This window comes from Salmo salar, chromosome ssa25, assembly GCF_905237065.1.
Source record: "Salmo salar chromosome ssa25, Ssal_v3.1, whole genome shotgun sequence".
NCBI lineage: Eukaryota > Metazoa > Chordata > Actinopteri > Salmoniformes > Salmonidae > Salmo > Salmo salar.
In genome coordinates, this window is record NC_059466.1 from 27,255,230 (window position 1) to 27,280,589 (window position 25,360).

A 25,360-nucleotide genomic window follows, 5' to 3' on the forward strand; every position below is an offset into this window, starting at 1 on the left:
AAATATTTTCTATTCTGTGTGTGGACTCTCTCACAAAAACTTGTTTCAACCACCAACCTACTGTTAAGCCAATCGACATACTGTTAAACCAATCAACATACTTTTAAACCAACCGACCTAGTGTTAAACCAACCGGCCTACTGTTAAGCCAACCGATTTACTGTGAAGCCAATTGACCTACTATTAAATCAAATAAAATGTATTTATAAAGCCGTTCTTACATCAGCTGATATCTCAAAGTGCTATACAGAAACCCAGCCTAAAACTCCAAACAGCAAGCAATGCAGGTGTAGAAGCACGGTGGCTAGGAAAAACTCCCTAGAAAGGCCAGAACCTAGGAAGAAACCTAGAGAGGAAACAGGCTATGAGGTATGGCCAGTCCTCTTCTGGCTGTGCCGGGAGGAGATTATAACAGAACATGGCCAAGATGTTCAAATGTTCATAGATGACCAGCAGGGTCAAATAATAATAATCCCAGTGGTTGTCGAGGGTGCAACAGGTCAGCACCTCAGGAGTAAATGTCAGTTGGCTTTTCATAGCCGATCATTCAGAGTATCTCTACTGCTCCTGCTGTCTCTAGAGAGTTGAAAACAGCATGTCTGGGACAGGTAGCACGTCCAGTGAACAGGTCAGGGTTCCATAGCCGCAGGCAGAACAGTTGAAGCTGGAGCAGCAGCACGGCCAGGTGGACTGGGGACAGCAAGGAGTCATCAGGCCAGGTAGTCCTGAGGCATGGTCCTAGGGCTCAGGTCCTCCGAGAGAGAGAAAAAAAGAAAGAGAGAAATAAAGAAAGAAAGAGAGAGAGAGAGAATTAGAGAGAGCATACTTAAATTCACACAGGACACCGGATAAGACAGGAGAAATTCTCCAGATATAACAGACTGACCCTAGCCCCCCGACACATAAATTACTGCAGGATAAATACTGGAGGCTGAAACAGGAGAGGTTGGGAGACACTGTGGCCCCATCCGACGATACCCCCCGGACAGGGCCAAACAGGCAGGATATATCCCCTCCCACTTTGCCGAAGCACAGCCCCCACACCACTAGAGGGATATCTTCAACCACCAACTTACCATCCCAAGACAAGGCCGAGTATAGCCCACAAAGATCTCCGCCACAGCACAACCCAAGGGGGGGAGATCATGTCAGTGACTCAACCCACTCAAGTGACGCACCCCTCCTAGGGGCGGCATGGAAGAGCACCAGTAAGCCAGTGACTCAGCCCCTGTAATCGGGTTAGAGGCAGAGAATCCCAGTAGAGAGAGGGGAACGGGCCAGGCAGACAGCAAGGGCGGTTCGTTGCTCCAGTGCCTTTCCATTCACCTTCACTCTCCTGGGCCAGACTACACTCAATCATACGACCTACTGAAGAGATGAGTCTTCAATAAAGACTTAAAGGTTGAGACTGAGTCTGCGTCTCTCACATGGGTAGGCAGACCATTCCATAAAAATGGAGCTCTATTGGAGAAAGCCCTGCCTCCAGCTGTTTGCTTAGAAATTCTAGGGACAGTTAGGAGGCCTGCGTCTTGTAACCGTAGAATACGTGTAGGTATGTACGGCAGGACCAAATCGGAAAGATAGGTAGAAGCAAGCCCATGTAATGCTTTGTAGGTTAGCAGTAAAACCTTGAAATCAGCCCTTGCCTTAACAGGAAGCCAGTGTAGAGGCTAGCACTGGAGTAATATGATCAAATTCTTTGGTTCTAGTCAAGATTCTAGCAGCCGTGTTTTGCACTAACTGAAGTTTATTTAGTGCTTTGTCCGGGTAGCCGGAATGTAGAGCATTGCAGTAGTTTAACCTAGAAGTGACAAAAGCATGGATTATTTTTTCTGCATCATTTTTGGACAGAAAGTTTCTGATTTTTGCAATGTTACGTAGATGGAAAAAAGCTGTCCTTGAAACAGTCTTGATATGTTCGTCAAAAGGGAGATCAGGGTCCAGAGTAACGCCAAGGTCCTTCACAGTTTTATTTGAGAGGACTGTACAACCATCAAGATTAATTGTCAGATTCAACAGAAGATCTCTTTGTTTCTTGGGACCTAGAACAAGCATCTCTAAAAGTAGAACATTTGCAGCCATCCACTTCCTTATGTCTGAAACACAGGCTTCCAGCGAAAGCAATTTTGGGGCTTCACCATGTTTCATCGAAATGTACAGCTGTGTGTCATCCGCATAGCAGTAAAAGTTGACATTATGTTTCCGAATACATCACCAAGAGGTAAAATATATAGTGAAAACAATAGTGGTCCTAATACAGAACCTTGAGGAACACCGAAATGTACAGGTGATTTGTCAGAGGACAAACCATCCACAGAGACAAACTGATATCTTTCCGACAGATAAGATCTAAACCAGGCCAGAACTTGTCCGTGTAGACCATTTTGGGTTTCCAATCACTCCAAAAGAATGTGGTGATCGATGGTATCATAGCAGCACTAAGGTCTAGGAGCACGAGGACAGATGCAGAGCTCGGTCTGACGCCATTAAAAGGTAATTTACCACCTTCACAAGTGCAGTCTCAGTGTTATGATGGGGTCTAAAACCAGACTGAAACCAGTACTTTGCTTGTTTTCAGGAAGGCAGTGAGTAGCTGCACAATAGCTTTTTCAATTTTTTTTAAGAGGAATGGAGATCCGATATAAGCCTATAGTTTTTAAAAATATTTTCTGGGTCAAGGTTTGGCTTTTTCAAGAGAGGCTTTATTACTGCCCATTTTAGTGAGTTTGGTACACATCTGGTGGATAGAGAGCCGTTTGTTATGGCTTCTTGCCTACTCACTGAAAAATGAGCTCCCTATTTACTTAACTTGTGAATCTCCTGGTTGTGACATACTAGTTTATAAATAGACACAAATGAAAGCACGGTACGGGGAACATTGGTCATGAGCGTACCAAATGGTTATGAGCGTACCAAATGTATTTTAAATCCTGTTGCTGATTTTTAAGTATTTTTATGGTTTGAACTAAATGGCCCATTTTGCATGTATACGGTGTCGCAAGATGACTTCACTTATTTTCATTTAACTGCAGTTGTGCGGGAAAAGAAAAGCACTCGACCCGGTGGCATGAAAAGCAACAAAGGAACAGTGATTTCCTACTCAGGTGTGATCGACTTTTCCTCCGAGGACTGCTCGCACCATCAAGCAAAAGGTAGTCCTTTTAGGGTTTAAACCAGCAAAGCCTTCCTGGAGTGACTGCATCTAGGGTATTGCGCAAGGTTAAATTGAGTTTCTCAATTAGGTGGTTAACTGATTTTTGTACTCTGACGTCCTTGGGTAGGCGGAGGGAGTCTGGAAGGGCATCTAGGAATCTTTGGGTTGTCCAAGAATTTATAGCACCACTTTTGATGATCCGTGGTTGGGATCTGAGCAGATTATTTGTTGCATTTGCAAACGTAATAAAATTGTGGTCCGATAGTCCAGGATTATGATGAAAACATTCAGATCCACAACATTTATTCCACGGGACAAAACTAGGTCCTGAGTATGACTGTGGCAGTGAGTAGGTCCGAAGACATGTTGGACAAAACCCACTGAGTTGATGACTGCTCCGAAAGCCTTTTGGAGTGGGTCTGTGGACTTTTCCATGTGAATATCAGTCACCAAAAATGTGAATATTATCTGCCATGACTACAAGGTCCAATAGGAATTCATGGCCCAGGAGGCCTGTAAACAGTAGCTATAAAAAGTGATTGAGTAGGCTGCATAGATTTCATGACTAGAAGCTCAAAAGACAAAAACGTCGCTTTTTTTTTGTAAATTGAAATTGGCTATCATAAATGTTAGCAACACCTCCGCCTTTGCGGGATGCGCAGCGGATATGGTCACTAGTGTAACCAGGAGGTGAGGCCTCATTTAACACAGTAAATTCATCAGGCTTATGCCATGTTTCAGTCAGGCCAATCACATCAAGATTATGATCAGTGATTAGTTCATTGACTATAACTGCCTTGGAAGTGAGGGATCTAACATTAAGTAGCCCTATTTTGAGATGTGAGGTATCACAATCTCTTTCAGTAATGGCAGGAATGGAGGAGGTCTTTATTCCAGTGAGATTGCTAAGGCGAACACCACCATGTTTAGTTTTGACCAACCTAGGTCGAGGCACAGACACGGTCTCAATGGGGATAGCTGAGCTGACTACACTGACTGTGCTAGTGGCAGACTCCACTAAGCTGGCAGACTGGCTAACAGCCTGCTGCCTGGCCTGCACCTTATCATATTGTGGAGCTAGGGGAGTTAGAGCCCTGTCTATGTTCGTAGATAAGATGAGAGCACCCCTCCAGCTAGGATGGAGTCCATCACTCCTCAACAGGCCAGGCTTGCTCCTGTTTGTGGGTGAGTCCCAGAAAGAGGGCCAATTATCTACAAATTCTATCTTTTGGGAGGGGCAGAAAACAGTTTTCAACCAGCGATTGAGTTGTGAGAATATGCTGTAGAGCTCATCACTCCCCCTAACTGGGAGGGGGCCAGAGGCAATTACTCGATGCCGACACATCTTTCTAGCTGATTTACACGCTGAAGCTATGTTGCGCTTGGTGACCTCTGACTGTTTCATCGTAACATCATTGGTGCCGACGTGGATAACAATATCCCTATACTCTCTACACTCGCCAGTTTTAGCTTTAGCCAGCACCATCTTCAGATTAGCCTTAACGTCGGTAGCCCTGCCCCCTGGTAAACAGTGAATGATCGCTGGATGGTTTGTTTTAAGTCTAATACTGCGGGTAATGGAGTCACCAATGACTAGGGTTTTCAATTTGTCAGAGCTAATGGTGGGAGGCTTCGGTGTCTCAGACCCCGTAACGGGAGGAGTAGAGACCAAAGAAGGCTCGGCCTTTGACTCCGACTCGCTGCTTAATGGGGAGAACCGGTTAAAAGTTTCTGTCGGCTGAATGAGCGACACAGGTTGAGCATTCCTACAGCATTTCCCTCCAGAAGCCACGAGAAAGTCGTTCGGCTGCGGGGACCGTGCGAGGGGGTTTATACTAACGTTACTATCTGTACTTACTGGTGGCACAGACGCTGTTTCATCCTTTCCTACACTGAAATTACCCTTGCCTAACGATTGCGTCTGAAGCTGGGGTTACAGCACAGCTATCCTCGCCGTAAGGCGATCGTTCTCCTGTATATTATGAGTACAGTGACTGCAATTAGAAGGCATCATGTTAATGTTACTACTTCTTCGGCTGGTGGCGGTCCTAACGAACCACGTCCAGATAAAGCGTCCGGAGTGAAAAAGTTGAATGAAAAAAAGTAGAGCGAGGGAAAAACAAAAAATATAAACGGTAATTAAAAAGTTAAAACCGTAAAGTTGTCAGGTAGCAAAGTAAGGTTAGCAAAAAACGCACAGCAGCACGTTAACAAGTCTGCAAGTTGTGACCGGAAATGACGTATCAAGCATCTTGGAGTAGGAGTGCTGTTGATTGTTAAACCAATCAATCTACTGTTAAACCAACCAACCTAGTGTTACATCAGCCGACCTACTGCTAATCCAAGTGGACTTTGCCCAAACTCTCCATCCAGCCCTCCACCAACAATAACTGAGCAGGCAATTAGCCCAGCAGACCACCGGCAAGACCAACACTAGCTCTGCATGCACACACACACACACACACACACATGCCTGTGCACGTATGGAGATGCTAAATATGTTTATGTTAATTAACAGTCAACTACTGTGAGACCGGTAGTCTTTTGCATGACAATAACCGACTGACAAAATGTCATGACCGCTACAGCCCTACGGTATGCACACACACACACACACAAACACACACTCACACACAAAGACGCACACGCATGCACGCAAACATACAAACAAGGAGGGAGAAAATACCTGACAGATGCTAAATTCTTACCAAATTACACAGCAGGTCATTAACTTAAATTCAAGTCATGTTCTAGACGGACCAATATGGGAAATACTGTTGACAGAACAGACAGACACTCCTCCTGGTCTTGCCCTGTAGGATAACATTCCCAGTTTCCCTCCAGACACTGACACTCAATCATGGTCCATATTCATTTGCTCTTTAAAATAACATTTCAGTAGACTAATTCCATTTGTTTTTAATTAACTTTATTGTTAGTAAGATAAAAAAAAAAATGTATATGTTTTGTATTAGTTACTTTTTCTATTCCTTCACCTATTACAAAAAGCTAATTAGACTTTAATATTATGTTGGTATGAATGTATAGTAGAGCAGCCAGTGCTACCACATAGCCAACAATCAATTTCAGCAGCATCTATAGTACCTTCAGAAAGTATTCACACCCCTTGACTTTTTCCCCATTTTGTTGTGTTACAGCCTGAATTTAAAATGGTTTTATTTGAGAGGTTGTGTCACTGGCCTACACACAATACCCCATAATGTGGAATTATGTTTTTTGAAATGTTTACAAATTAAATGAAAATGAAAAAAGCTGAAATGTCTTGATTCAATCAGTATTCAACCCCTTTGTTATGTCAAACCTAAATAAGTTCAGGAGTAAAAATGTACTTATCAAGTCACATAATAAGTTGCAGGTACTCACTCTGTGTGTAATAATTGTGTTTAAAATTATTTTGAATGACTACCTCATCTCTGTACCCCACACTGTAAGGTCCTTCAGTCGAGCAATGAATGTCAACACAGATTGAACCAGAAAGACCAGGGTGGTTTTCAAATGCCTCGCAAATAAGACACCTATTGGTAGATGGGTAAAAATAATAATACATCAACATTGAATACCCCTTTGAGCATGGTGAAGTTGTTAATTACACTTTGTATGGTGTATCATACACCCAGTCACTACAAAGATACAGGCGTCCTTCTTAACTCAGTTGCCGGAGAAGAAGAAAACTGCTCAGGAATTTCACCATGTGGTGGAAAAAGTACCCAATTTTCATACTGGAGTAAAAGTAAAGATACCTTAATAAAAATATGACAGAAGATAAAGGGAAAGTCACCCAGTAAAATATTACTTGAGTAAAAGTCTAAAAGTATTTGGTTTTAAATATATTTAAGTATCAAAAGTAAATGTAATTGCTAAAATAAACTTAAGTATCAAAAGTAAAAGTAAAAGTATAAATCATTCTTAATTCCTTATATTAAGCAAACCAGACAGCATCATTTTCTTGTTTTTTATATACTGATAGCCAGGGGCACGCTCCAACACTAAGACATAATTTACAAACAAACCATGTGTTTAGTGAGTCGCCAGATCAGAGGCAGTAGGGATGACCAGGGGATGATCTCTTGATAAGTATGTGAATTAGACCACTTCACACCAATGTTTAAAACAGTTACAGAGTTTAATGGCTGTGAAAGGAGAAAACAGTGCACTGTAGTTACTCCACGATACTAACCTAATTGACAGAGTGAAAAGAAGGAAGGCAGTAGGGATGACCAGGGATGATATCTTGATAAGTGTGTGAATTAAACCATGTTCCTGTCCTGCTAAGCATTCAAAATGTAACGAGTACTTTTGGGTGTCAGGGGAAATGTATGGAGAAAAAAGTACAACATTTTCTTTAGGAATGTTGTGAAGTAAAAGTAACAGTTGTCAAAAATATAAATAGTCAAGTAAAGTACAGATACCCCAAAAACCGACTTAAGTAGTACTTTCAAGTATATTTACTTAAGTACTTCACACCACTGTTTAAAACAGTTACAGAGTTTAATGGCTGTGAAAGGAAAAAACAGGTGTAGTTACTCCACCACACTAACTTAATTGACAGAGCAAAAAGAAGGAAGCCTGTACAGAATAAAAATATTCCAAAATATGCATCCTGTTTGCAACAAGGAACTACATTAATAATGAGAAAAAAAATGGCTATGGGTATGCTTGTAATCGTTAAAGACTGGGGAGTTTTTATGATAAAAAAGAAACAGAATGGAGCTGAGCACAGGCAAAATCCTAGAGGCAAACCTGGTTCAGGCGGCAACACAACAAAATGTAGAATAAGTCAAGGTGTGGATAAATACAGTACTTTCTGAAGGAACTGTATGTGTGTGGCTTTGATTCAAATTAAAATGTATTCGTCACCTGCACAAGATACTGTTAAATCCAGGGGACATATATCTCTCTCAGTTTTAATGGTGTGGATAGAAGGTTTCAGGGTGGGTTGGAGGGTTGGGCTCTACGTTTGATGAATTTGGGTAGCAGCATGCAAGCCGTCCGCCAGAAGTTTAACTCACTTTGTGAAGTTTCACGTGACGGAATTGAGTCATGAGCCTGACGATGTGAGGTTGCGTACATGCAGAACGACCGACGCATGAAGAAGCGCAACAGGAGTTGAGCGCGCCCAGTCTCTATTCAACTCTATCCAAATGCCATTCTAAAGTTGGTATTGGGATGTACGACTTTTCTCTGTTTCCGTGGATTTGAATAAACTACGTTTTTATTTTATTTTGTTTTCATCTGCCTTCACTTGTTATCTCTTCGTGTTGGAAAAGTTGGTATTTGTTTTACAAAAATGGAGCGAAAAACGCCGGGGAATCTTTCTTGCTGTTGGAGCTTTCTTCTCTCGTACTTCTGGTGCTGTAATCTCACTGAGTGTTACAATTTGGATGTAGACCACCCCATTAGTTTCAGTGGACCAAATGGATCTTTATTTGGATATTCTGTATTGTTACACAAGAACCAGACAAACACATGGTAAGTGAATCAAACATTGTTGTAGGCATTTTTAAAACCTCTATTCATACTGTAGAACACCATAACTGAATAGGCTACACACATTTAGGCTATTAGTTGTTGAAGAATTAACAAAATGGGTATTCAGCCCCAAAATGTGTGAAAACTGTTAATTAGGGATTCTATGAACACAAGTACCCTTTGACACAACAAACCACCAGAAACTGCACATTATGAGTATCCATGTTGCCTTTTGAGTTTTTCAGTGTGAAGGATTTTTTTGTTCCATATCCCACAGCTGGGGTATTCATGTGTATAAAACTGTAACGTTAGGGATATTAATTTCCATATTGCCTGTTATAGGTTATTAGTCGGAGCTCCAGTTGCGAATTCGTCTTCCTACCCAGCCGTAAAAGAACCAGGAGCAATTTATAAGTGCAGCATCTCGGACAAGAGAGAATGTCAGCAAATATCAACAGGTTTGGAATATCGACTTTACAAACAAAAAATCTGTGTTGCTTCCAAGTTATTTGACCAGCGTGGTTTTGGGGATTTGTGCACTGACATTGACCCATTTCCATTGGATTATAAGAAAGCACGCTGGTCAAATTAACCAGAACCACTTCATGTTTAACATGGATGCCCCACAGATTGTTTTCATAGGGTTTATAAGGCATTATTAAAGGTCATTGCCACCTCTCAATTCACGTTCTCTCTCTCACTCGTTGGTGTGTTTTCTTGCATGTGTGTGTGTCTGTACTACAGGTGTGGACAGTTGTGGGAAGACATGCTTCTCTGAGAGTGACAACCAGTGGCTCGGAGTCAGCCTGTCCAGACAGCCTCGTGATGGCCATGTATTGGTATGTTAAGTCAATCAATAAATCAATCAAATGTATTTATAAAGCCCTTTTTATATCAGCAGGTGTCATAAAGTTCTTTACAGTGATGGTCATGTATTGGCTATGTAGATTAGTCCCAGTAGGGGTAAACAAACGTTACAATCCCTTCTCAGATGGTCAGTATTGTTGTAAATTCCAGTGATATACAGTCTTTGTGCCCATTCCGAGACCGAAATCAAATAATGAGATGGGTACATCTTGTATTGGTGAACTTTGTTTAAGGCCAGGCACCACACCCTTATAGGGTATTTTATTTCCTTTAATCATATCACAATCAACTTTTGCCAGTTGAATGTAGGCACAAATATAATACTTTCTTTGTATAAAAACATTGATGAAATATTTTATTGAAATATGCAATCGAGGCAACATTTAAATATGCACATATTTGCATATTGCGGCAAAAAAAAAATTGTATCTAGGATACAAAAATGTACAACATATCAACAATTCCCTCTGAGCAAGTCTGGAGAATATGTCTAAGGATAACCAAACACAATTTGGTGAATGCAGATGCTTCTGAAGCTGAATTTTTTAGGGGGGCATGTAAGAAGAATCTGACTTTCGGAAAATGGCAGTTGAAGACAAGTACACTGAATTTAGACTAACGGCAAACGCCTATTTAGACCCAATCACCATCTCTTCAAAGTAAATGACTAAATATAGACCAGTTTGTAACAATCTCTATGAAATGGGCTTTAGTGCAATTCAATGTAGTCAGCTTTGAAATGATTGATGTATGTCCATTTTAAAGTTGTTCAAATTCATTAAAATGTTGATGACAGCAGTATGATAAACTAAAGAAAATATACAGTACCAGTCAAATGTTTGGACACACCAACTCATTCCAGGGTTTTTCTTAATTTTTCTATTTTCTACATTAAAGAATAATAGTGAAGACATCAAACTACGGAACAACACATTTAACACCAAAAAAGTGTTAAACAAATCAACATATATTTTATATTTGAGATTCAAAGTTGCTACCCTTTGCCTTGAGGACAGCTTTGCACCCTCTTGGCATTCTCTCAACCAGCTTCATGAGGTAGTCACCTGGAATGCATTTCAATTAACAGATGTGCATTATTGAAAGTTAATTAGTTGTGTTGTGACAAGGTAGGGGTGGTATACAGAAGACAGCCCTATTTGGTAAAAAACCAAGTCCATATTATGGCAAGAACAGCTAAAAAAAACCTAAGAGAATAGATAGTCCATTATTACTTTGACATTTTCTTCAAGTGCAGTCACAAAAAAAATCAAGCGCTATGATGAAACTGGCTCTCATGAGGACCGCCACAGGAAAGGGAGAACCTGTGTTATCTCTGCTACAGAGTTCATTAGAGTTATCAGCCTCAGAAATTGCAGCACAAATAAATGCTTCACAGAGTTCAAGTAACAGACACATCTCAACATCAACTGTTCGTAGGAGACTGCGTGTATTGTCGATTGGTGCAAAGAAACCACTACTAAAGGACACCAATAATAAGAAGAGACTTGCTTGGACCAAGAAACACGAGCAATGGACATTAGACCGGTGGAAATCTGTCCTTTGGTCTGATGAGTCCAAATTTGAGATTTTCAGTTCCAACCGCTGTGTCTTTGTGAGACGCAGAGTTGGTGAACGGATGATCTCTGCATATGTGGTTCCCACCATGAAGCATGGAGGAGGAAGTGTGATGGTGTGGGGGTGCTTTGCTGGTGACACTGTCAGTGATTTATTTAGAATTCAAGGCACAATTATCCAGCATGACTACCACAGAATTCTGCAGCGATACGCCATTCCATCTGGTTTGTGCTTAGTGGGACTATCATTTGTTTTTCAACAGGACAATGACCCAACACACCTCCAGGCTGTGTAAGGGCTATTTGACCAAGAAGGAGAGTGATGTAGTGCTGCATCAGATGACCTGGCCTCCACAATCAGCCGATCCCAACCCAATTGAGATGGTTTGGGATGAGTTGGACCGCAGAGTGAAGGAAAAGCAGCCAACAAGTGCTCAGCATATGTGGGAAGTCCTTCAAGACTGTTGGAAAAGCATTCCAGGTGAAGCTGGTTGAGAGAATGCCAAGGTTGTGCAAAGATGTCATCAAGGCAAAGGGTGGCTACTTTGAAGAATCTAAAATCTCAAATATATTTTCATTTAACACTTTTTTGGTTACTACATGATTCCATATGTGTTATTTTATGGTGTTGATGTGTTTACTATTATTCTAAAATATAGAAAATAGTAAAACATTCTGAAAAATACTTGAATGAGTAGGTGTGTCTAAACTTTTGACTGGTACTGTATTTTTTCATGATGTTTTTTATGTTTTGAAAATGTTCATATTTTTTTATTTAACTCGGCAAGTCAGTTAAGAACAAATTCTTATTTTCAATGACAGCCTAGGAACAGTGGGTTAACTGCCTTGTTCAGGGGGAGAACAACAGATTTGTACCTTGTCAGGCTCAGGGAGTCAAACTTGCAACCTTTCGGTTACTAGTCCAACGCTCTAACCACTAGGCTACGCTGCCGCCCGATATTAATGGACCAAAGTACCAACAAATATCAGAATTGATAGGTAGATGCAACATTTTTATTTCAGCCTGTAGTGCCTGGTCTTAAACAAGAAACAAGACTTGCATCCTTTGCAACCCTACCAGACATATCAAATGTTATTTTGGAAACTAGCTGCTAGACAGTGCTCGCATTATGTCACTTGTTAGATTAAACACAAACGTACATATTTTGTGTGTAGACTATTCCATTGTTGTTACATTCCTCCTCTCAAATAGTTGCATTTCCTCCAACAACATCTGTGTTGCTTCTCGTTCCACAGGCATGTGGGCACCGTTGGAAGAACGTGTTCTATTCCAGGAAAGAAAACCTGAACAAGCTGCCTCATGGTGTCTGTTACAGATACGAGGCTGACCTCAAACAGGCTCAACCACTCATCCCATGCTACAAAGGTACACTGCTTTGCATTTACAGGATATCTGGTTTTTATTCATTAATGCATACCGTAGCAAAACGTTTTGCAACAGAAAAATGAAAATGTGGATTATAAATCACATAAATCAGTCAATAACCGAGGCCGAGTATCCATATGTTTTTGTTCTCGCCATGTCTAACTCCAAGGCCACACCTGTAAGCAACCTGCACTGAGTCTGAGAGCTTGTTGACAGTAAGCTTGCTTTATTGGCCAAAATGAAAATGCATCTGCCACTCTTTCTCCAGATCACCAACGGAAGTTTGGTGAGGACTATGGATCATGCCAAGCAGGGATATCCAACTTTCTGACTGAGGTATCAGTTCCTCTACATATTCTGTTTAAACCTAAAGTTTATGTATATGCTAGTAATGCACATGTGCACATACACAGGTACATGTACACATACACAAGTCACAAACTTGAAATGCACACAACCCATCAAACTGGGAACATTCCCAGAACATTAGTTAAGATTCCTTTTAAGTTCTAGTTCATTTTCTTTCTCTCTAAGATTAGGATGATAACATCCCAAAAACATTCAAACATTCTTCAGAAAAGGTTTTAAATGAAATATCCTTGGGATGTTTTCCTAACATTCACTAAAATGTTGTGCACAACATCTGAAACAACCACCACAGGAAATTCCCCAAACGTTCTCATTAGGTTTCCAGGTAATGTAGTAACACAATGTACCAGTAATGTGTTAAGAACATACTGCTGCAACAAAATATGAGAGCAGCGTTCTGGGAACATTCTTTTAACATCAGGTGAATGTTTTATACAAACATGGTATAATGATCAGCACTACTGGATCGTTTTTATGTTATGAGAACAAACATTTGCCACAACGTAAAGAAGGTTCTGCGAACTTTCACAGAACCAATTTTGGTTACTGGGAAATCACAAACATAAAACCAAAACTCAACAATACTCTGATGTATGTGTTGTGTTATTTTTCTTCAGGACTTGATAATAATGGGAGCCCCAGGGACATCGTACTGGACTGGGTCTGTCCTGGTCTACAACACCTCCAGCAAGGTCCTGTCTGCCTATGTGGATGACAGCAGCACTGTCCTCTATGGCAGTTACCTCGGTATGGGGGGGGGGTAAATATTTGCTCAATTGTAGTTACTGCAAATCATCACGCCAGTTATGTCTGGCGTGTTTTTCTCATCTCTTATATCAACCAGTGCCATCTGGTTCTACAGTACCTGTTCAGTTGTACAGTTGTACTAAGGTTTACAAATGTTTTATTAAGGTTATACTAATGTTGCAGTCATTCCTATTAACGTTGTGATACGTTTCCATTGCTGGGCTACTCTGCTAGTCTGATTCTTTGGTTATATTAAAGTTGTACTAATGCTGTACTGGCGTTGTACCTACATTGTGATCCTTCTTTTCCTCACCAGGCTACTCGGTTGGGGCCGGCCACTTCCTCCACCCTGACTCCACAGAGATTGTTGGCGGTGCGCCCCAGTACGGGCAGACTGGTAAGGTAAGAGTTCATTTCATTCCTGTTTTTTCTTTCACCCCCATCATATCCCTATCAACCCACCACCCGCCTGTAGAAAGAAGCACAGCACCAACACTTATATGTGGCTCGCTTCTTATGACCTGACAAGCTAAAGGTGGTAAGTACAATACAGTGTGTGTTTGAATCACCAACTAGGGTGATGCTAAATATATGATGCATTGGGCATTCCTCATGTTACTGGTGAAATGTATGAAATATGTGCTATTGAAAAATACATGTGGGTTTTGCTCTGGTTGCCCTGTTGCAGGAGAACTTTCCTGCAATGCAGGACATTTTAAACTTGTCGGAAGGCTTTTATTTAGAGAAGCTTTAAGGATCTTGTCGTCAATACATTCGATTTACATTTAAGTCATTTAGCAGACACAGACTATGTCCCAAAGGGCACTCTTTTCCCTATTAAGTGCACTACTTTTGACAAGGGCCCATAAGGTAATGTAAATTCCAACCTGGTGGTCCCAGCGCGCACGACCCACGTGGAGTTCCAGGTCTCCGGCAGCCTCTGGAACTGCCGGTCTGCAGCCAACAAGGCTGAGTTCATCTCAGCCTATGCTACCCTCCAGTCCCTAGACTTCCTGGCGCTGACGGAAACATGGATTACCACAGATAACACTGCTACTCCTACTGCTCTCTCTTCGTCTGCCCACGTGTTCTCGCATACCCCTAGAGCATCGAGCCAGCGGGGTGGTGGCACTGGAATCCTCATCTCTCCCAAGTGGACATTCTCTCTTTCTCCCCTGACCCATCTGTCTATCTCCTCATTTGAATTCCATGCTGTCACAGTTACCAGCCCTTTCAAGCTTAACATCCTTATCATTTATCGCCCTCCAAGTTCTCTTGGAGAGTTCATCAATGAGCTTGACGCCTTGATAAGTTCCTTTCCTGAGGATGGCTCACCTCTCACAGTTCTGGGTGACTTTAACCTCCCCACGTCTACCTTTGACTCATTCCTCTCTGCCTCCTTCTTTCCACTCCTCTCCTCTTTTGACCTCACCCTCTCACCTTCCCCCCCTACTCACAAGGCAGGCAATACGCTTGACCTCATCTTTACTAGATGCTGTTCTTCCACTAATCTCATTGCAACTCCCCTCCAAATCTCCGACCACTACCTTGTATCCTTTTCCCTCTTGCTCTCATCCAACACTTCTCACTCTGCCCCTACTCGGATGGTATTGCGCCGTCCCAACCTTCGCTCTCTCTCTCCCGCTACTCTCTCCTCTTCCATCCTATCATCTCTTCCCTCTGCTCAAACCTTCTCCAACCTATCTCCTGATTCTGCCTCCTCAACCCTCCTCTCCTCCCTTTCTGCATCCTTTGATTTTCTCTGTCCCCTATCCTCCAGGCCGGCTCGGTCCTCCCCTCCTGCTCCGTGGCTCGACGACTCACTACGAGCTCACAGAACAGGGCTCCGGGCAGCCGAGCGGAAATGGAGGAAAACTCGCCTCCCCTGCGGACCTGGCATCCTTTCACTCACTCCTCTCTACATTCTCCTCTTCTGTCTCTGCTGCTAAAGCCACTTTCTACCACTCTAAATTCCAAGCATCTGCCTCTAACCCTAGGAAGCTCTTTGCTACCTTCTCCTCCCTCCTGAATCCTCCTCCCCCTCCCCCCTCCTCCCTCTCTGCGGATGACTTCGTCAACCATTTTGAAAAGAAGGTTGACGATATCCGATCCTCGTTTGCTAAGTCAAACGACACCGCTGGTCCTGCTCACACTGCCCTACCCTGTGCTTTGACCTCTTTCTCCCCTCTCTCTCCAGATGAAATCTCGCGTCTTGTGACGGCCGGCCGCCCAACAACCTGCCCACTTGACCCTATCCCCTCCTCTCTTCTCCAGACCATTTCCGGAGACCTTCTCCCCTTCCTCACCTCGCTCATCAACTCATCCTTGACCGCTGGCTACGTCCCTTCCGTCTTCAAGAGAGCGAGAGTTGCACCCCTTCTGAAAAAACCTACACTCGATCCCTCCGATGTCAACAACTACAGACCAGTATCCCTTCTTTCTTTTCTCTCCAAAACTCTTGAACGTGCCGTCCTTGGCCAGCTCTCCTGCTATCTCTCTCAGAATGACCTTCTTGATCCTAATCAGTCAGGTTTCAAGACTGGGCATTCAACTGAGACTGCTCTTCTCTGTGTCACGGAGGCTCTCCGCACTGCTAAAGCTAACTCTCTCTCCTCTGCTCTCATACTTCTAGACCTATCTGCTGCCTTTGATACTGTGAACCATCAGATCCTCCTCTCCACCCTCTCCGAGTTGGGCATCTCCGGCGCGGCCCACGCTTGGATTGCGTCCTACCTGACAGGTCGCTCCTACCAGGTGGCGTGGTGAGAATCTGTCTCCGCACCATGCGCTCTCACCACTGGTGTCCCCCAGGGCTCTGTTCTAGGCCCTCTCCTGTTCTCGCTATACACCAAGTCACTTGGCTCTGTCATATCCTCACATGGTCTCTCCTATCATTGCTATGCAGACGACACACAATTAATCTTCTCCTTTCCCCCTTCTGATAACCAGGCGGCGAATCGCATCTCTGCATGTCTGTCAGACATATCAGTGTGGATGACGGATCACCAGCTCAAGCTGAACCTCGGCAAGACGGAGCTGCTCTTCCTCCCGGGGAAGGACTGCCCGTTCCATGATCTCACCATCACGGTTGACAACTCCCTTGTGTCCTCCTCCCAGAGTGCTAAGAACCTTGGCGTGATCCTGGACAACACCCTGTCGTTCTCCACTAACATCAAGGCGGTGACCCGATCCTGTAGGTTCATGCTCTACAACATTCGTAGAGTACGACCCTGCCTCACACAGGAAGCGGCGCAGGTCCTAATCCAGGCACTTGTCATCTCCCGTCTGGATTACTGCAACTCGCTGTTGGCTGGGCTCCCTGCCTGTGCCATTAAACCCCTACAACTCATCCAGAACGCCGCAGCCCGTCTGGTGTTCAACCTTCCCAAGTTCTCTCACGTCACCCCGCTCCTCCGCTCTCTCCACTGGCTTCCAGTTGAAGCTCGCATCCGCTACAAGACCATGGTGATTGCCTACGGAGCTGTGAAGGGAACGGCACCTCCATACCTTCAGGCTCTGATCAGGCCCTACACCCAAACAAGGGCACTGCGTTCATCCACCACTGGCCTGCTGGCCCCCCTACCTCTGAGGAAGCACAGTTCCCGCTCAGCCCAGTCAAAACTGTTCGCTGCTCTGGCACCCCAATGGTGGAACAAGCTCCCTCACGACGCCAGGACAGCGGAGTCAATCACCACCTTCCGGAGACACCTGAAACCCCACCTCTTTAAGGAATACCTAGGATAGGATAAAGTAATCCTTCTAACCCCCATCCCCCCCCTTAAAATATTTAGATGCACTATTGTAAAGTGGTTGTTCCACTGGATATCATAAGGTGAATGCACCATTTTGTAAGTCGCTCTGGATAAGAGCGTCTGCTAAATGACTTAAATGTAATGTAAATGTAAATGAATCTCTCTGCAGAAAGTGGGGAATAATTTTGTCTTGTGGCAATTCTGTGCACATTTTATGGAGGAATATTTTTTTATTTTTTTTGAAGACTGTAAAAGTTACTAGTTCTTAATGGCCTCACCAAATACATGTCCCACAGGAATGTTAAGATGACAGATGGGAGACATTTTATCAGTAGAAAGCAATCAGATTAAAGCATTGTTGGTTAAGGGCTTGTAAGTAAGCATTTCACTGTAAGGTCCACACCTGTTGTATTTCGCACATGTGTTAAATAAAATGTGATTTGATTTGAGATCATGTCTGTATGGGTATTGTGATATAATCTAAGTAGTTTATGCATTTTACCATTCATCCTTAGTTGGCTTTAAGACTTGATGTGACCAGGTCGTTTCTGTCCTCTTCTCCAGGCCTACCTATTCAGAGCTGAAGAAAACATGCTGAAGATAATCAGTGAAGTCAAGGGCAGCAAGGTGGGAATTAGTAGCCAGATATCTTTACGGCCAGGTTCCCTGACACAGATTAAGCCTAGTCTTGTACTAAGAATCTCCATTGAACATGCTCTTTAGTCTAGGACTGGGTATAAGCTTTGTCTGGGAAACCGGAAATGAATGTCTTGATTTTGACGCAGAACTCGATCATACCTCCTCACTGCAAAATCACGTTGTGACAACTGCTGGCTTCATAAATACATTTGATTGATTTGATTGACTGTATTGACTTGAAACCTGTTTTCCTATACTGTAGCTCGGCTCGTATTTTGGTGCCAGTGTGTGTGCCGTGGACCTGAATGCAGATGGCCTGTCTGATCTACTGGTAGGATCTCCCATGTACAGCACCGTGAGAGAGGAAGGACAAGTCCATGTCTACATCAACCAAGGAGCCGTAAGTACTGGGATCTTTCCCAATTCGTTTTTCCTTCAATTCAATACAACTTTATATTTGTCCCCTCAGGGGCAATTAAGATAGGCATGTCACTTACAAGTATCATAATCCACACTCTCCACATAAAAAATACAGTATACGACAGACAACCGTGATTTCCCTGATTCCTCTTCTTGCCTTCTCAAAACTCATTGGAGGAGAAGGTCAGGGGGGAGGGACATTGGATCTTCTCTTCCAATGTGGCTTGAGAAGGAGGTGAGGAGTGAGGATGCGAGGATTCGAGGAAAAACGAATTGAGTGAGATACAACCTTTCTTTCACCCCTATCATAAAAAAAGTTATTGTGCAGTTATTATGTGTCTAGCTGTGTGAGTTTTGCAAATAGCCTTGGATCTAATGTAATTTGATGGTCCATTACCTATTGAAATGTTTCTCTAAACTTTGTGAGGCTGTTATATGGAACACTGTCCCTGAAGATACAGTATTTGTTAAAAGAGAACAACATCAATAGAGACTTCCTACCTCACATCACATCTCACACACATACTGTTATCTTCACAACTTAACTCTGCAGTTCTTAAATATGATAGTAGTTAAGCATCTCATACAATACTGGTGTTGTGCACTGTTATAACAAAAACTTTTCAAAACCAATGATTGGTATCACTTAACATTAAGTTGCTCTGATACCTATGTTGTAACATCTAGACTAACTATTCAGCTTTCAGAACAATGAGATAATTTGATAGAAATGAATATGCTCAAGTAAAGAGATTTTTATTTTATTGTCATTTCCTATAAAAAGAAGAGTCTGGAGTTACTATATTACTGTACAGATGATATAAAACAACACAGCATGATGATAGCAGGACCTGAGGACTGTTTCTATGACTGATGAGTTTGTATTACGGAAAGCTAAACCAGAGGATATCTGCTACATTTATAGTGTACTACTAAGGACCAGGCAACTCTGCATGACATGAGTAACTTTACGTAATTACCAACCTAATGACTGCAATTACATGGAGCTTAGCTAGCTACTTCCCCCACATATCTCCATCAGCAAATTACCGTTTTTTCTTCCCGGATCAACTTTACAAGCCATTACCCTGGGCAGAGGAGAGAAGGAATATTAAGACTGTAAATGAATGTGTTTAAGGCTAATATGAAGGAAGCAGAGTTTCAGTTGGTGGGAAGCAACTCGTATGCTGCCAGATTTGGGGAGACCATAACTGATCTGGGAGATATTGATGATGATGGCTTTGCTGGTGAGTGTTATGCATATTTTTTTGCAAAGATATAAAGCAATTCTTACTTTATCTTTAAAGTTATAATGATTTGTCACAGTACAGCAAAACTATGATGATAAAATCAGCTACCCTGTACAGCAAAACTATGATGACAAAATCAGCTGCCCTAGCTAATGTGCCAATGTTCTGCATAGTTTTTGGTAAAAAATAAATACAAATAAAGTGAAATTGAACTTGGTGATATTCCAAGTCGGTACTGTCCCAATTGTTGCACAAGAAAATCTCTGCATATTTCAGTTGAATGCAATGTAGCCTGATCCACCAACCGGACCACTGCGCTCTCATTTAGTTTCAATGTAAGCTTGCAAGATCAGGATGGTTGATCAAGGCTATGAGCAATTGGCAGCTCTAAAACTAACAGAAAGCGAGCTATGCCAGTCAGAAGGAACTACACTAAAGTCTGTGGTGATATTGGGTAACTGGGTATGAAGTAACACCCCATAAACCAGCCCCACTCAACACAGAGGCAATACCACCAACCAACCAACCAACCAACCACATCCCCTACAGCTGATCACAGGGCCCCGGCACACTTCTAACTGCCACTTACACTAGCCTAACTGCCAGTTCCTCAACACCAGCACACACACACACACCCACACACACACCAGGGTTGGGGTCAATTCCATTTAAATTGTTGTCAATTCAGGAAGTACTCTAGAATTCCAATTCTCTTCAATGCTTTTCAATTAGGATACTCTGGAATTGGAATTTGGTTTACTTTCTGAATTGGAGCGGCAGGTAGCCTAGTGGTTAGAGTGTTGGACTAGTAACTGAAAGGTTGCAAGATCGAATCCCTGAGCGGACAAGGTAAATATCTGTCATTCGGCCCTGAACAAGGCAGATAACCCACTGTCCCTAGGCCGTCATTGAAAATTAGAATTTGTTCTTAACTGACTTGCCTAGTTAAATAAAGGTTAGAGGGAAAAAAAAGAGCACCCTAATTCCTATATAGTGCACTAATTAACTACATTACCCTACGGGCCCTGATCAAAAGTAGTGCACTATATAGGGAATATGGTGCAATTTGGGACGCATCCTAAGTTAACCCCTGACTGACTGTAAATGTGTTCCAGATGTGGCAGTGGGGGCTCCGCAGGAAGAAGAGCTGCGTGGGGCTATATATATCTACAATGGGAGGAAAACAGGGATCTCTCAGACCTTCTCTCAAGTATGTACTCAGCTATGGCTATGTCCCTTCCAGCTGCTGTTTGTCCGCAGACTTCAGGGACAGGAGATTACTGGAAGGAAAGGATGAAGGGTGGGAGTGAGTGAAGGGAAGAGGGGTCAGGGTGTCCCTCCTCTGACCAACGATCAGGGACAATAGATTGAAGGGAGGGAGGGAGGAAGGGAGGGAGATAGGACGTGAGGATCAAATGTGCCTTTTTTTCTCTCTTTGCTCTCAGACAGTCGGAAGAGAGTTCCTGACTCTGAATTGCTACGATTTCCTTAAACTGTTTGGTCTCCTGCTTTTCTCTGTCTGAGCATGAAGCAGTTACATTTAAATTAGCTTTTAGTTATGGAATACCATGGAGATAAATCAATGTATATGTAAATAAATGTATCTCAATGGGGAATACAACCTCTTGGAGAAAATATAGTTACTGTATATCCAAATACAGATAAATTACCTTACTTGAATCTCAAAGCTCCGTACTAGAAAAAAATCTGAAATGTGTACTGTACAGCTTACATCTGGTAGTCATTGACAGCTCTCTTGGTTTGGGAAACAAAATGAAGTGTATGAAGTGTGTAAAGTACAGAGGGTTAGCTGTAAGAATAATCAAGCTGTTCTTGTTCCATCATCAGAGGATCACTGGCTCTGTTCTGGGTAATGAGTTAAAGATGTTCGGCCAGTCTGTGTCAGGAGGCATCGATGTTGATGAAAACGGTTACCAAGGTAACGATCACTTTCTTGACTGTCAACGTTGTGTACAGTGCTTCCCTCCAGTACAATGTTTGAGTCTGTCTCGGTTTCTCTACTGTTGACTAGAACAGAACACACTGTAATGTGCTGTTATTATGTCACACATGCTGTGCCTTAAATTAGTAAGGTCGTCAAAACATGGCGGTGGTGGGAACAGAACTGAGGACAGGGGACGGGAAAATATGTGTGCACGTGGGCGTGTGTGTGTGTGTGTGTGTGTGTGTGTGTGTGTGTGTGTGTGTGTGTGTGTGTGTGTGTGTGTGTGTGTGTGTGTGTGTGTGTGTGTTGGCTACTACCCGGGGAAAACCAAATTGGGCAGTGGGAATATCCTGGGGTTTAAATTAGGGTCACTAGTGATGGTTGTCTGCTTACTCTCTGCTTCTCATCTTCGCGTCTTCCACTAGTGACACACTGTGAACTAAACAGGATATATGGTAGACTGACAGAGAGATGTAGACAGTTAGTCATCTCTTAGCTAGTCATCTCTTAGAACTGGTACATTGTAAAGTATTGTGTACTGTCTGTCAATAAAACATTTCATTCGTTTTTTTCATGTGTTATTTGTTTTAATTGTTGTTTTATAGATTGATTTGTAACGCAAGTGTTAAATACTTATCTAAAAACAAAACGCATCAGTTTATTACCACACTGTAAAATAAGTCCTGTTGTTTTTATGGTAGCTTACTGGCAGACAGTTACCTGTAAGTTACTGTAGGAAAAAAAGTACAGTATGTTACAATAACTTCCAAAGAAACATTGGTTTAACAGTACATTGCTGTAAAGTTTATAGGAGTTTTTGTTACAGTGCAGTAAACTGTGTGAATACATTTTGTCTGCAGGCTGATGTGGATTGAATGAACAAACGAACAACCGAATGACTGACTGAATGAACAAATTAATAAATTAAAAACATTCCACTGATGTCTTATGAGTGGTTCTAAACTGAGTAACAAATTGGTTTAGAGCTTTAACAAGTCTAGAGAGCCTTGCAGCCAGATAGGCCTATAGCAGGAAATTGCATGTTCAAAGTAATGACAGCTATCTATCTGCATCTCTCTAAACTACAGATGTAGCAGTAGGGGCCTTCCTCTCAGACTCAGCTGTGGTTCTGAGGTAAGAACTGTGTTACATATCACATTACATCCACTAGATAACTAGTCTCTGAAACTAGAATTACTGCATTTATGTCAGAGATGTCGGATAGAAGTTACGCTTTCAATGGACATTGGTAAACATTTTATCTTACATTTCATTATTTAACTTTCTGAATATGACCTCAGTGAAAGTGGCCTGGCCCATGTATTTGACCTGTATAGTTCCCTGGCCATTTGTACCTTTTGTAATACCTTTTGGGTTGTAGATTTGTTTGTCTTCTGGCCCATATACTGTAGCTCCCATATTCTAATGCAAATGTACAATTGTATTTGTTTTGACACAGAGTGTTGATATGTTGTTTTCATGTTGTTGACATGTTGTCGTCTCCCTGTGCCAGGACTCGTCCAGTGATATTGGTAGAAGCCTTCATGCCCCTGCCTGTCAGTGTAAACCGCTATATAACGCTGTGTTCTGACAACGGTCTTCCTGCTGTCTGCATCAATGCTACAGTCTGCTTCAGGGTCCATGCTCGACACTTCACCTCTTCAATAGGTGAGCAGACCCTCTACCCGTGCCCCTGGCTCCCTCATAGCCCTGCACTGTGAAAACAACTTGTCTGTTTGCATTGTGTTAATCGTTACATTAGTGAAGGTTATGTGTGCAGTGGCACTTACAAACAAAAGCCAGTTTTGGTTCGAGTGTGTGTACTTAATAGTGACCAAAAACACATTTTTCAAACATGCTATAGTAATGTGAGCATTACTATACTACTAGTTTGTATGTGTAAAATGGTATAATGCACAAAGTCTAGTATAGGAAATAGTTATGAAAGCCCCTGACCTGGACTAGTTGACTGAAAACACTGTTGTGTCGGAGACAGACTTTTTCTGTTTCCTTATCACTGTCAGTCCTTCCATCTTATCACTAGTCCCTGAGGCATGGGCAGTTGGTTAGTATGTTAACCCTGCCTTAACAAGGGTTATCTCTGCATAGCATTCCTGTGGTGAAAGTGTCTGTTAGAGCCTGTAAGGCTCTGGCACAGCCCTGTCCTGATAGATAGAATGATGTTGTCCATCTAGGGTACCATGTTTTTAACCGCCTATGATCCTCAACATTATGTTTTTGGTGGGATTTTAAATGGTGAATTACAGAAATGATTTAAGTTATTCAAAGTTATCTGGTATCGCTATGAAACATCACTGTCCTTTGATAGTAAACGAAAATGACTAATTTGAAGTGTCTTGCGAAATAAACACAAGTCAATGTTATCCTCATTCAAAATATGTTTTCTCCATCTATAGTATATTTATGATTAGGGCTGGGTCTGGAGTTGTGGCTGGGTCTGGGGCTGAGGCTGGGTCTAGGGTTGATGCTGTCTAGGGTTGATGCTGGGTCTAGGTCTGTATGTCTGGGGTTGAGCCTGGGTCTAGGTCTGTATGTCTGGGATTGAAGTGGGTCTGGGATTGAGACTGGGTCTAGGTCTGTATGTCTGGGGTTGAGGCTGGGCCTAGGTCTGTATGTCTGGGATTGAGACTGGGTCTAGGTCTGTATGTCTGGGGGTTGAGGCTGGGTCTAGGTCTGTATGTCTGGGGGTTGAGGCTGGGTCTAGGTCTGTATGTCTGGGGGTTGAGGCTGGGTCTAGGTCTGTATGTCTGGGGGTTGAGGCTGGGTCTAGGTCTCTATGTCTGGGGTTGAGGCTGGGTCTAGGTCTGTACGTCTGGGATTGAGGCTGGGTCTAGGTCTGTATGTCTGGGGGTTGAGGCTGGGTCTAGGTCTGTATGTCTGGGATTGAGGCTGGGTCTAGGTCTGTATGTCTGGGGGTTGAGGCTGGGTCTAGGTCTGTATGTCTGGGGCCCTGGTTCATGTCAACTCTGGGTGCTCTCTGAAACATAATATTGTTACCTCAATGCTTCCCTCTCTCACCCTCCTTTCCACCCTCTCTCCCTCCCACACTCCACCCCCCTCACTCACTCTCACCCATAGTGCTCCAGTATAATCTGACAGCAGACACGCAGCACAAGGAGTCCTTCCCCTCACGTTTCCATTTCCACGGAAACGGGACGTCCAACACTACAACAGGGCGGGTCAAGACCAGACACGACCAGCTGACCTGCGTCCCCCACCAGGCATTCATGAGGGTGAGTAAGAGGTCAGGGGTAAGGGGTCGGGATGTGAGGGTCAGCAGCTGTAACCACTGAGAACTGTTGTCAGGTATGCAATGACATCAGGTCAGTTTAGAACCCCAGCCCAGACACTATAATCACTAACTCAGAGTCAGTTATTGTAAGACCCTATGCGTGGCGTCATTCTGCTTGACATCAAAGCACTGACCTCAAGTCAGTTTAGACTGTGGAGTCAATTATTAAAATATCAGCATGCTACTGCCAGGCATCAAAGAACTGACTTCAGGTCAGGTCAGCATGCTTTTTTTTTGTAGTGTATTTTTTGTATTTTTATTAACCCCCCCTTTGGAGGACAAATGTTTTAGTTTTTTTACTGCTTTTCTGCTACATATACATACATTTTACATAGACATTTTAAATACACATTTTACATACTTTTATATAAAGCAGTCAAATAACAATAAAATAATAATACATTACCAAACATAAGCTCTTTAATTCCAACCCTCACCCACCTATCACCATCG

The 25,360-nt window shown here is 42.7% G+C and overlaps 1 protein-coding gene across 1 annotated transcript in view; it reads left to right on the plus strand.

Moving 5' to 3' along the window:
• Window positions 1–8,198: 8,198 nt before the first annotated feature.
• The window catches only part of LOC106586464 (integrin alpha 4), a 34,345-nt gene continuing 17,183 nt past the window's right edge, over window positions 8,199–25,360 (plus strand). The window contains exons 1-15 of the mRNA XM_014173813.2: window positions 8,199–8,644; window positions 8,987–9,102; window positions 9,389–9,483; window positions 12,343–12,472; window positions 12,741–12,808; window positions 13,459–13,588; window positions 13,905–13,990; window positions 17,905–17,967; window positions 18,242–18,379; window positions 19,538–19,646; window positions 20,765–20,859; window positions 21,498–21,588; window positions 22,683–22,728; window positions 23,108–23,262; window positions 24,694–24,848. Of these exons, the coding sequence (XP_014029288.1) occupies window positions 8,463–8,644; window positions 8,987–9,102; window positions 9,389–9,483; window positions 12,343–12,472; window positions 12,741–12,808; window positions 13,459–13,588; window positions 13,905–13,990; window positions 17,905–17,967; window positions 18,242–18,379; window positions 19,538–19,646; window positions 20,765–20,859; window positions 21,498–21,588; window positions 22,683–22,728; window positions 23,108–23,262; window positions 24,694–24,848 (1,659 nt within the window). The 5' untranslated portion in view covers window positions 8,199–8,462. The remainder of the gene's footprint in view (window positions 8,645–8,986; window positions 9,103–9,388; window positions 9,484–12,342; window positions 12,473–12,740; window positions 12,809–13,458; window positions 13,589–13,904; window positions 13,991–17,904; window positions 17,968–18,241; window positions 18,380–19,537; window positions 19,647–20,764; window positions 20,860–21,497; window positions 21,589–22,682; window positions 22,729–23,107; window positions 23,263–24,693; window positions 24,849–25,360) is intronic.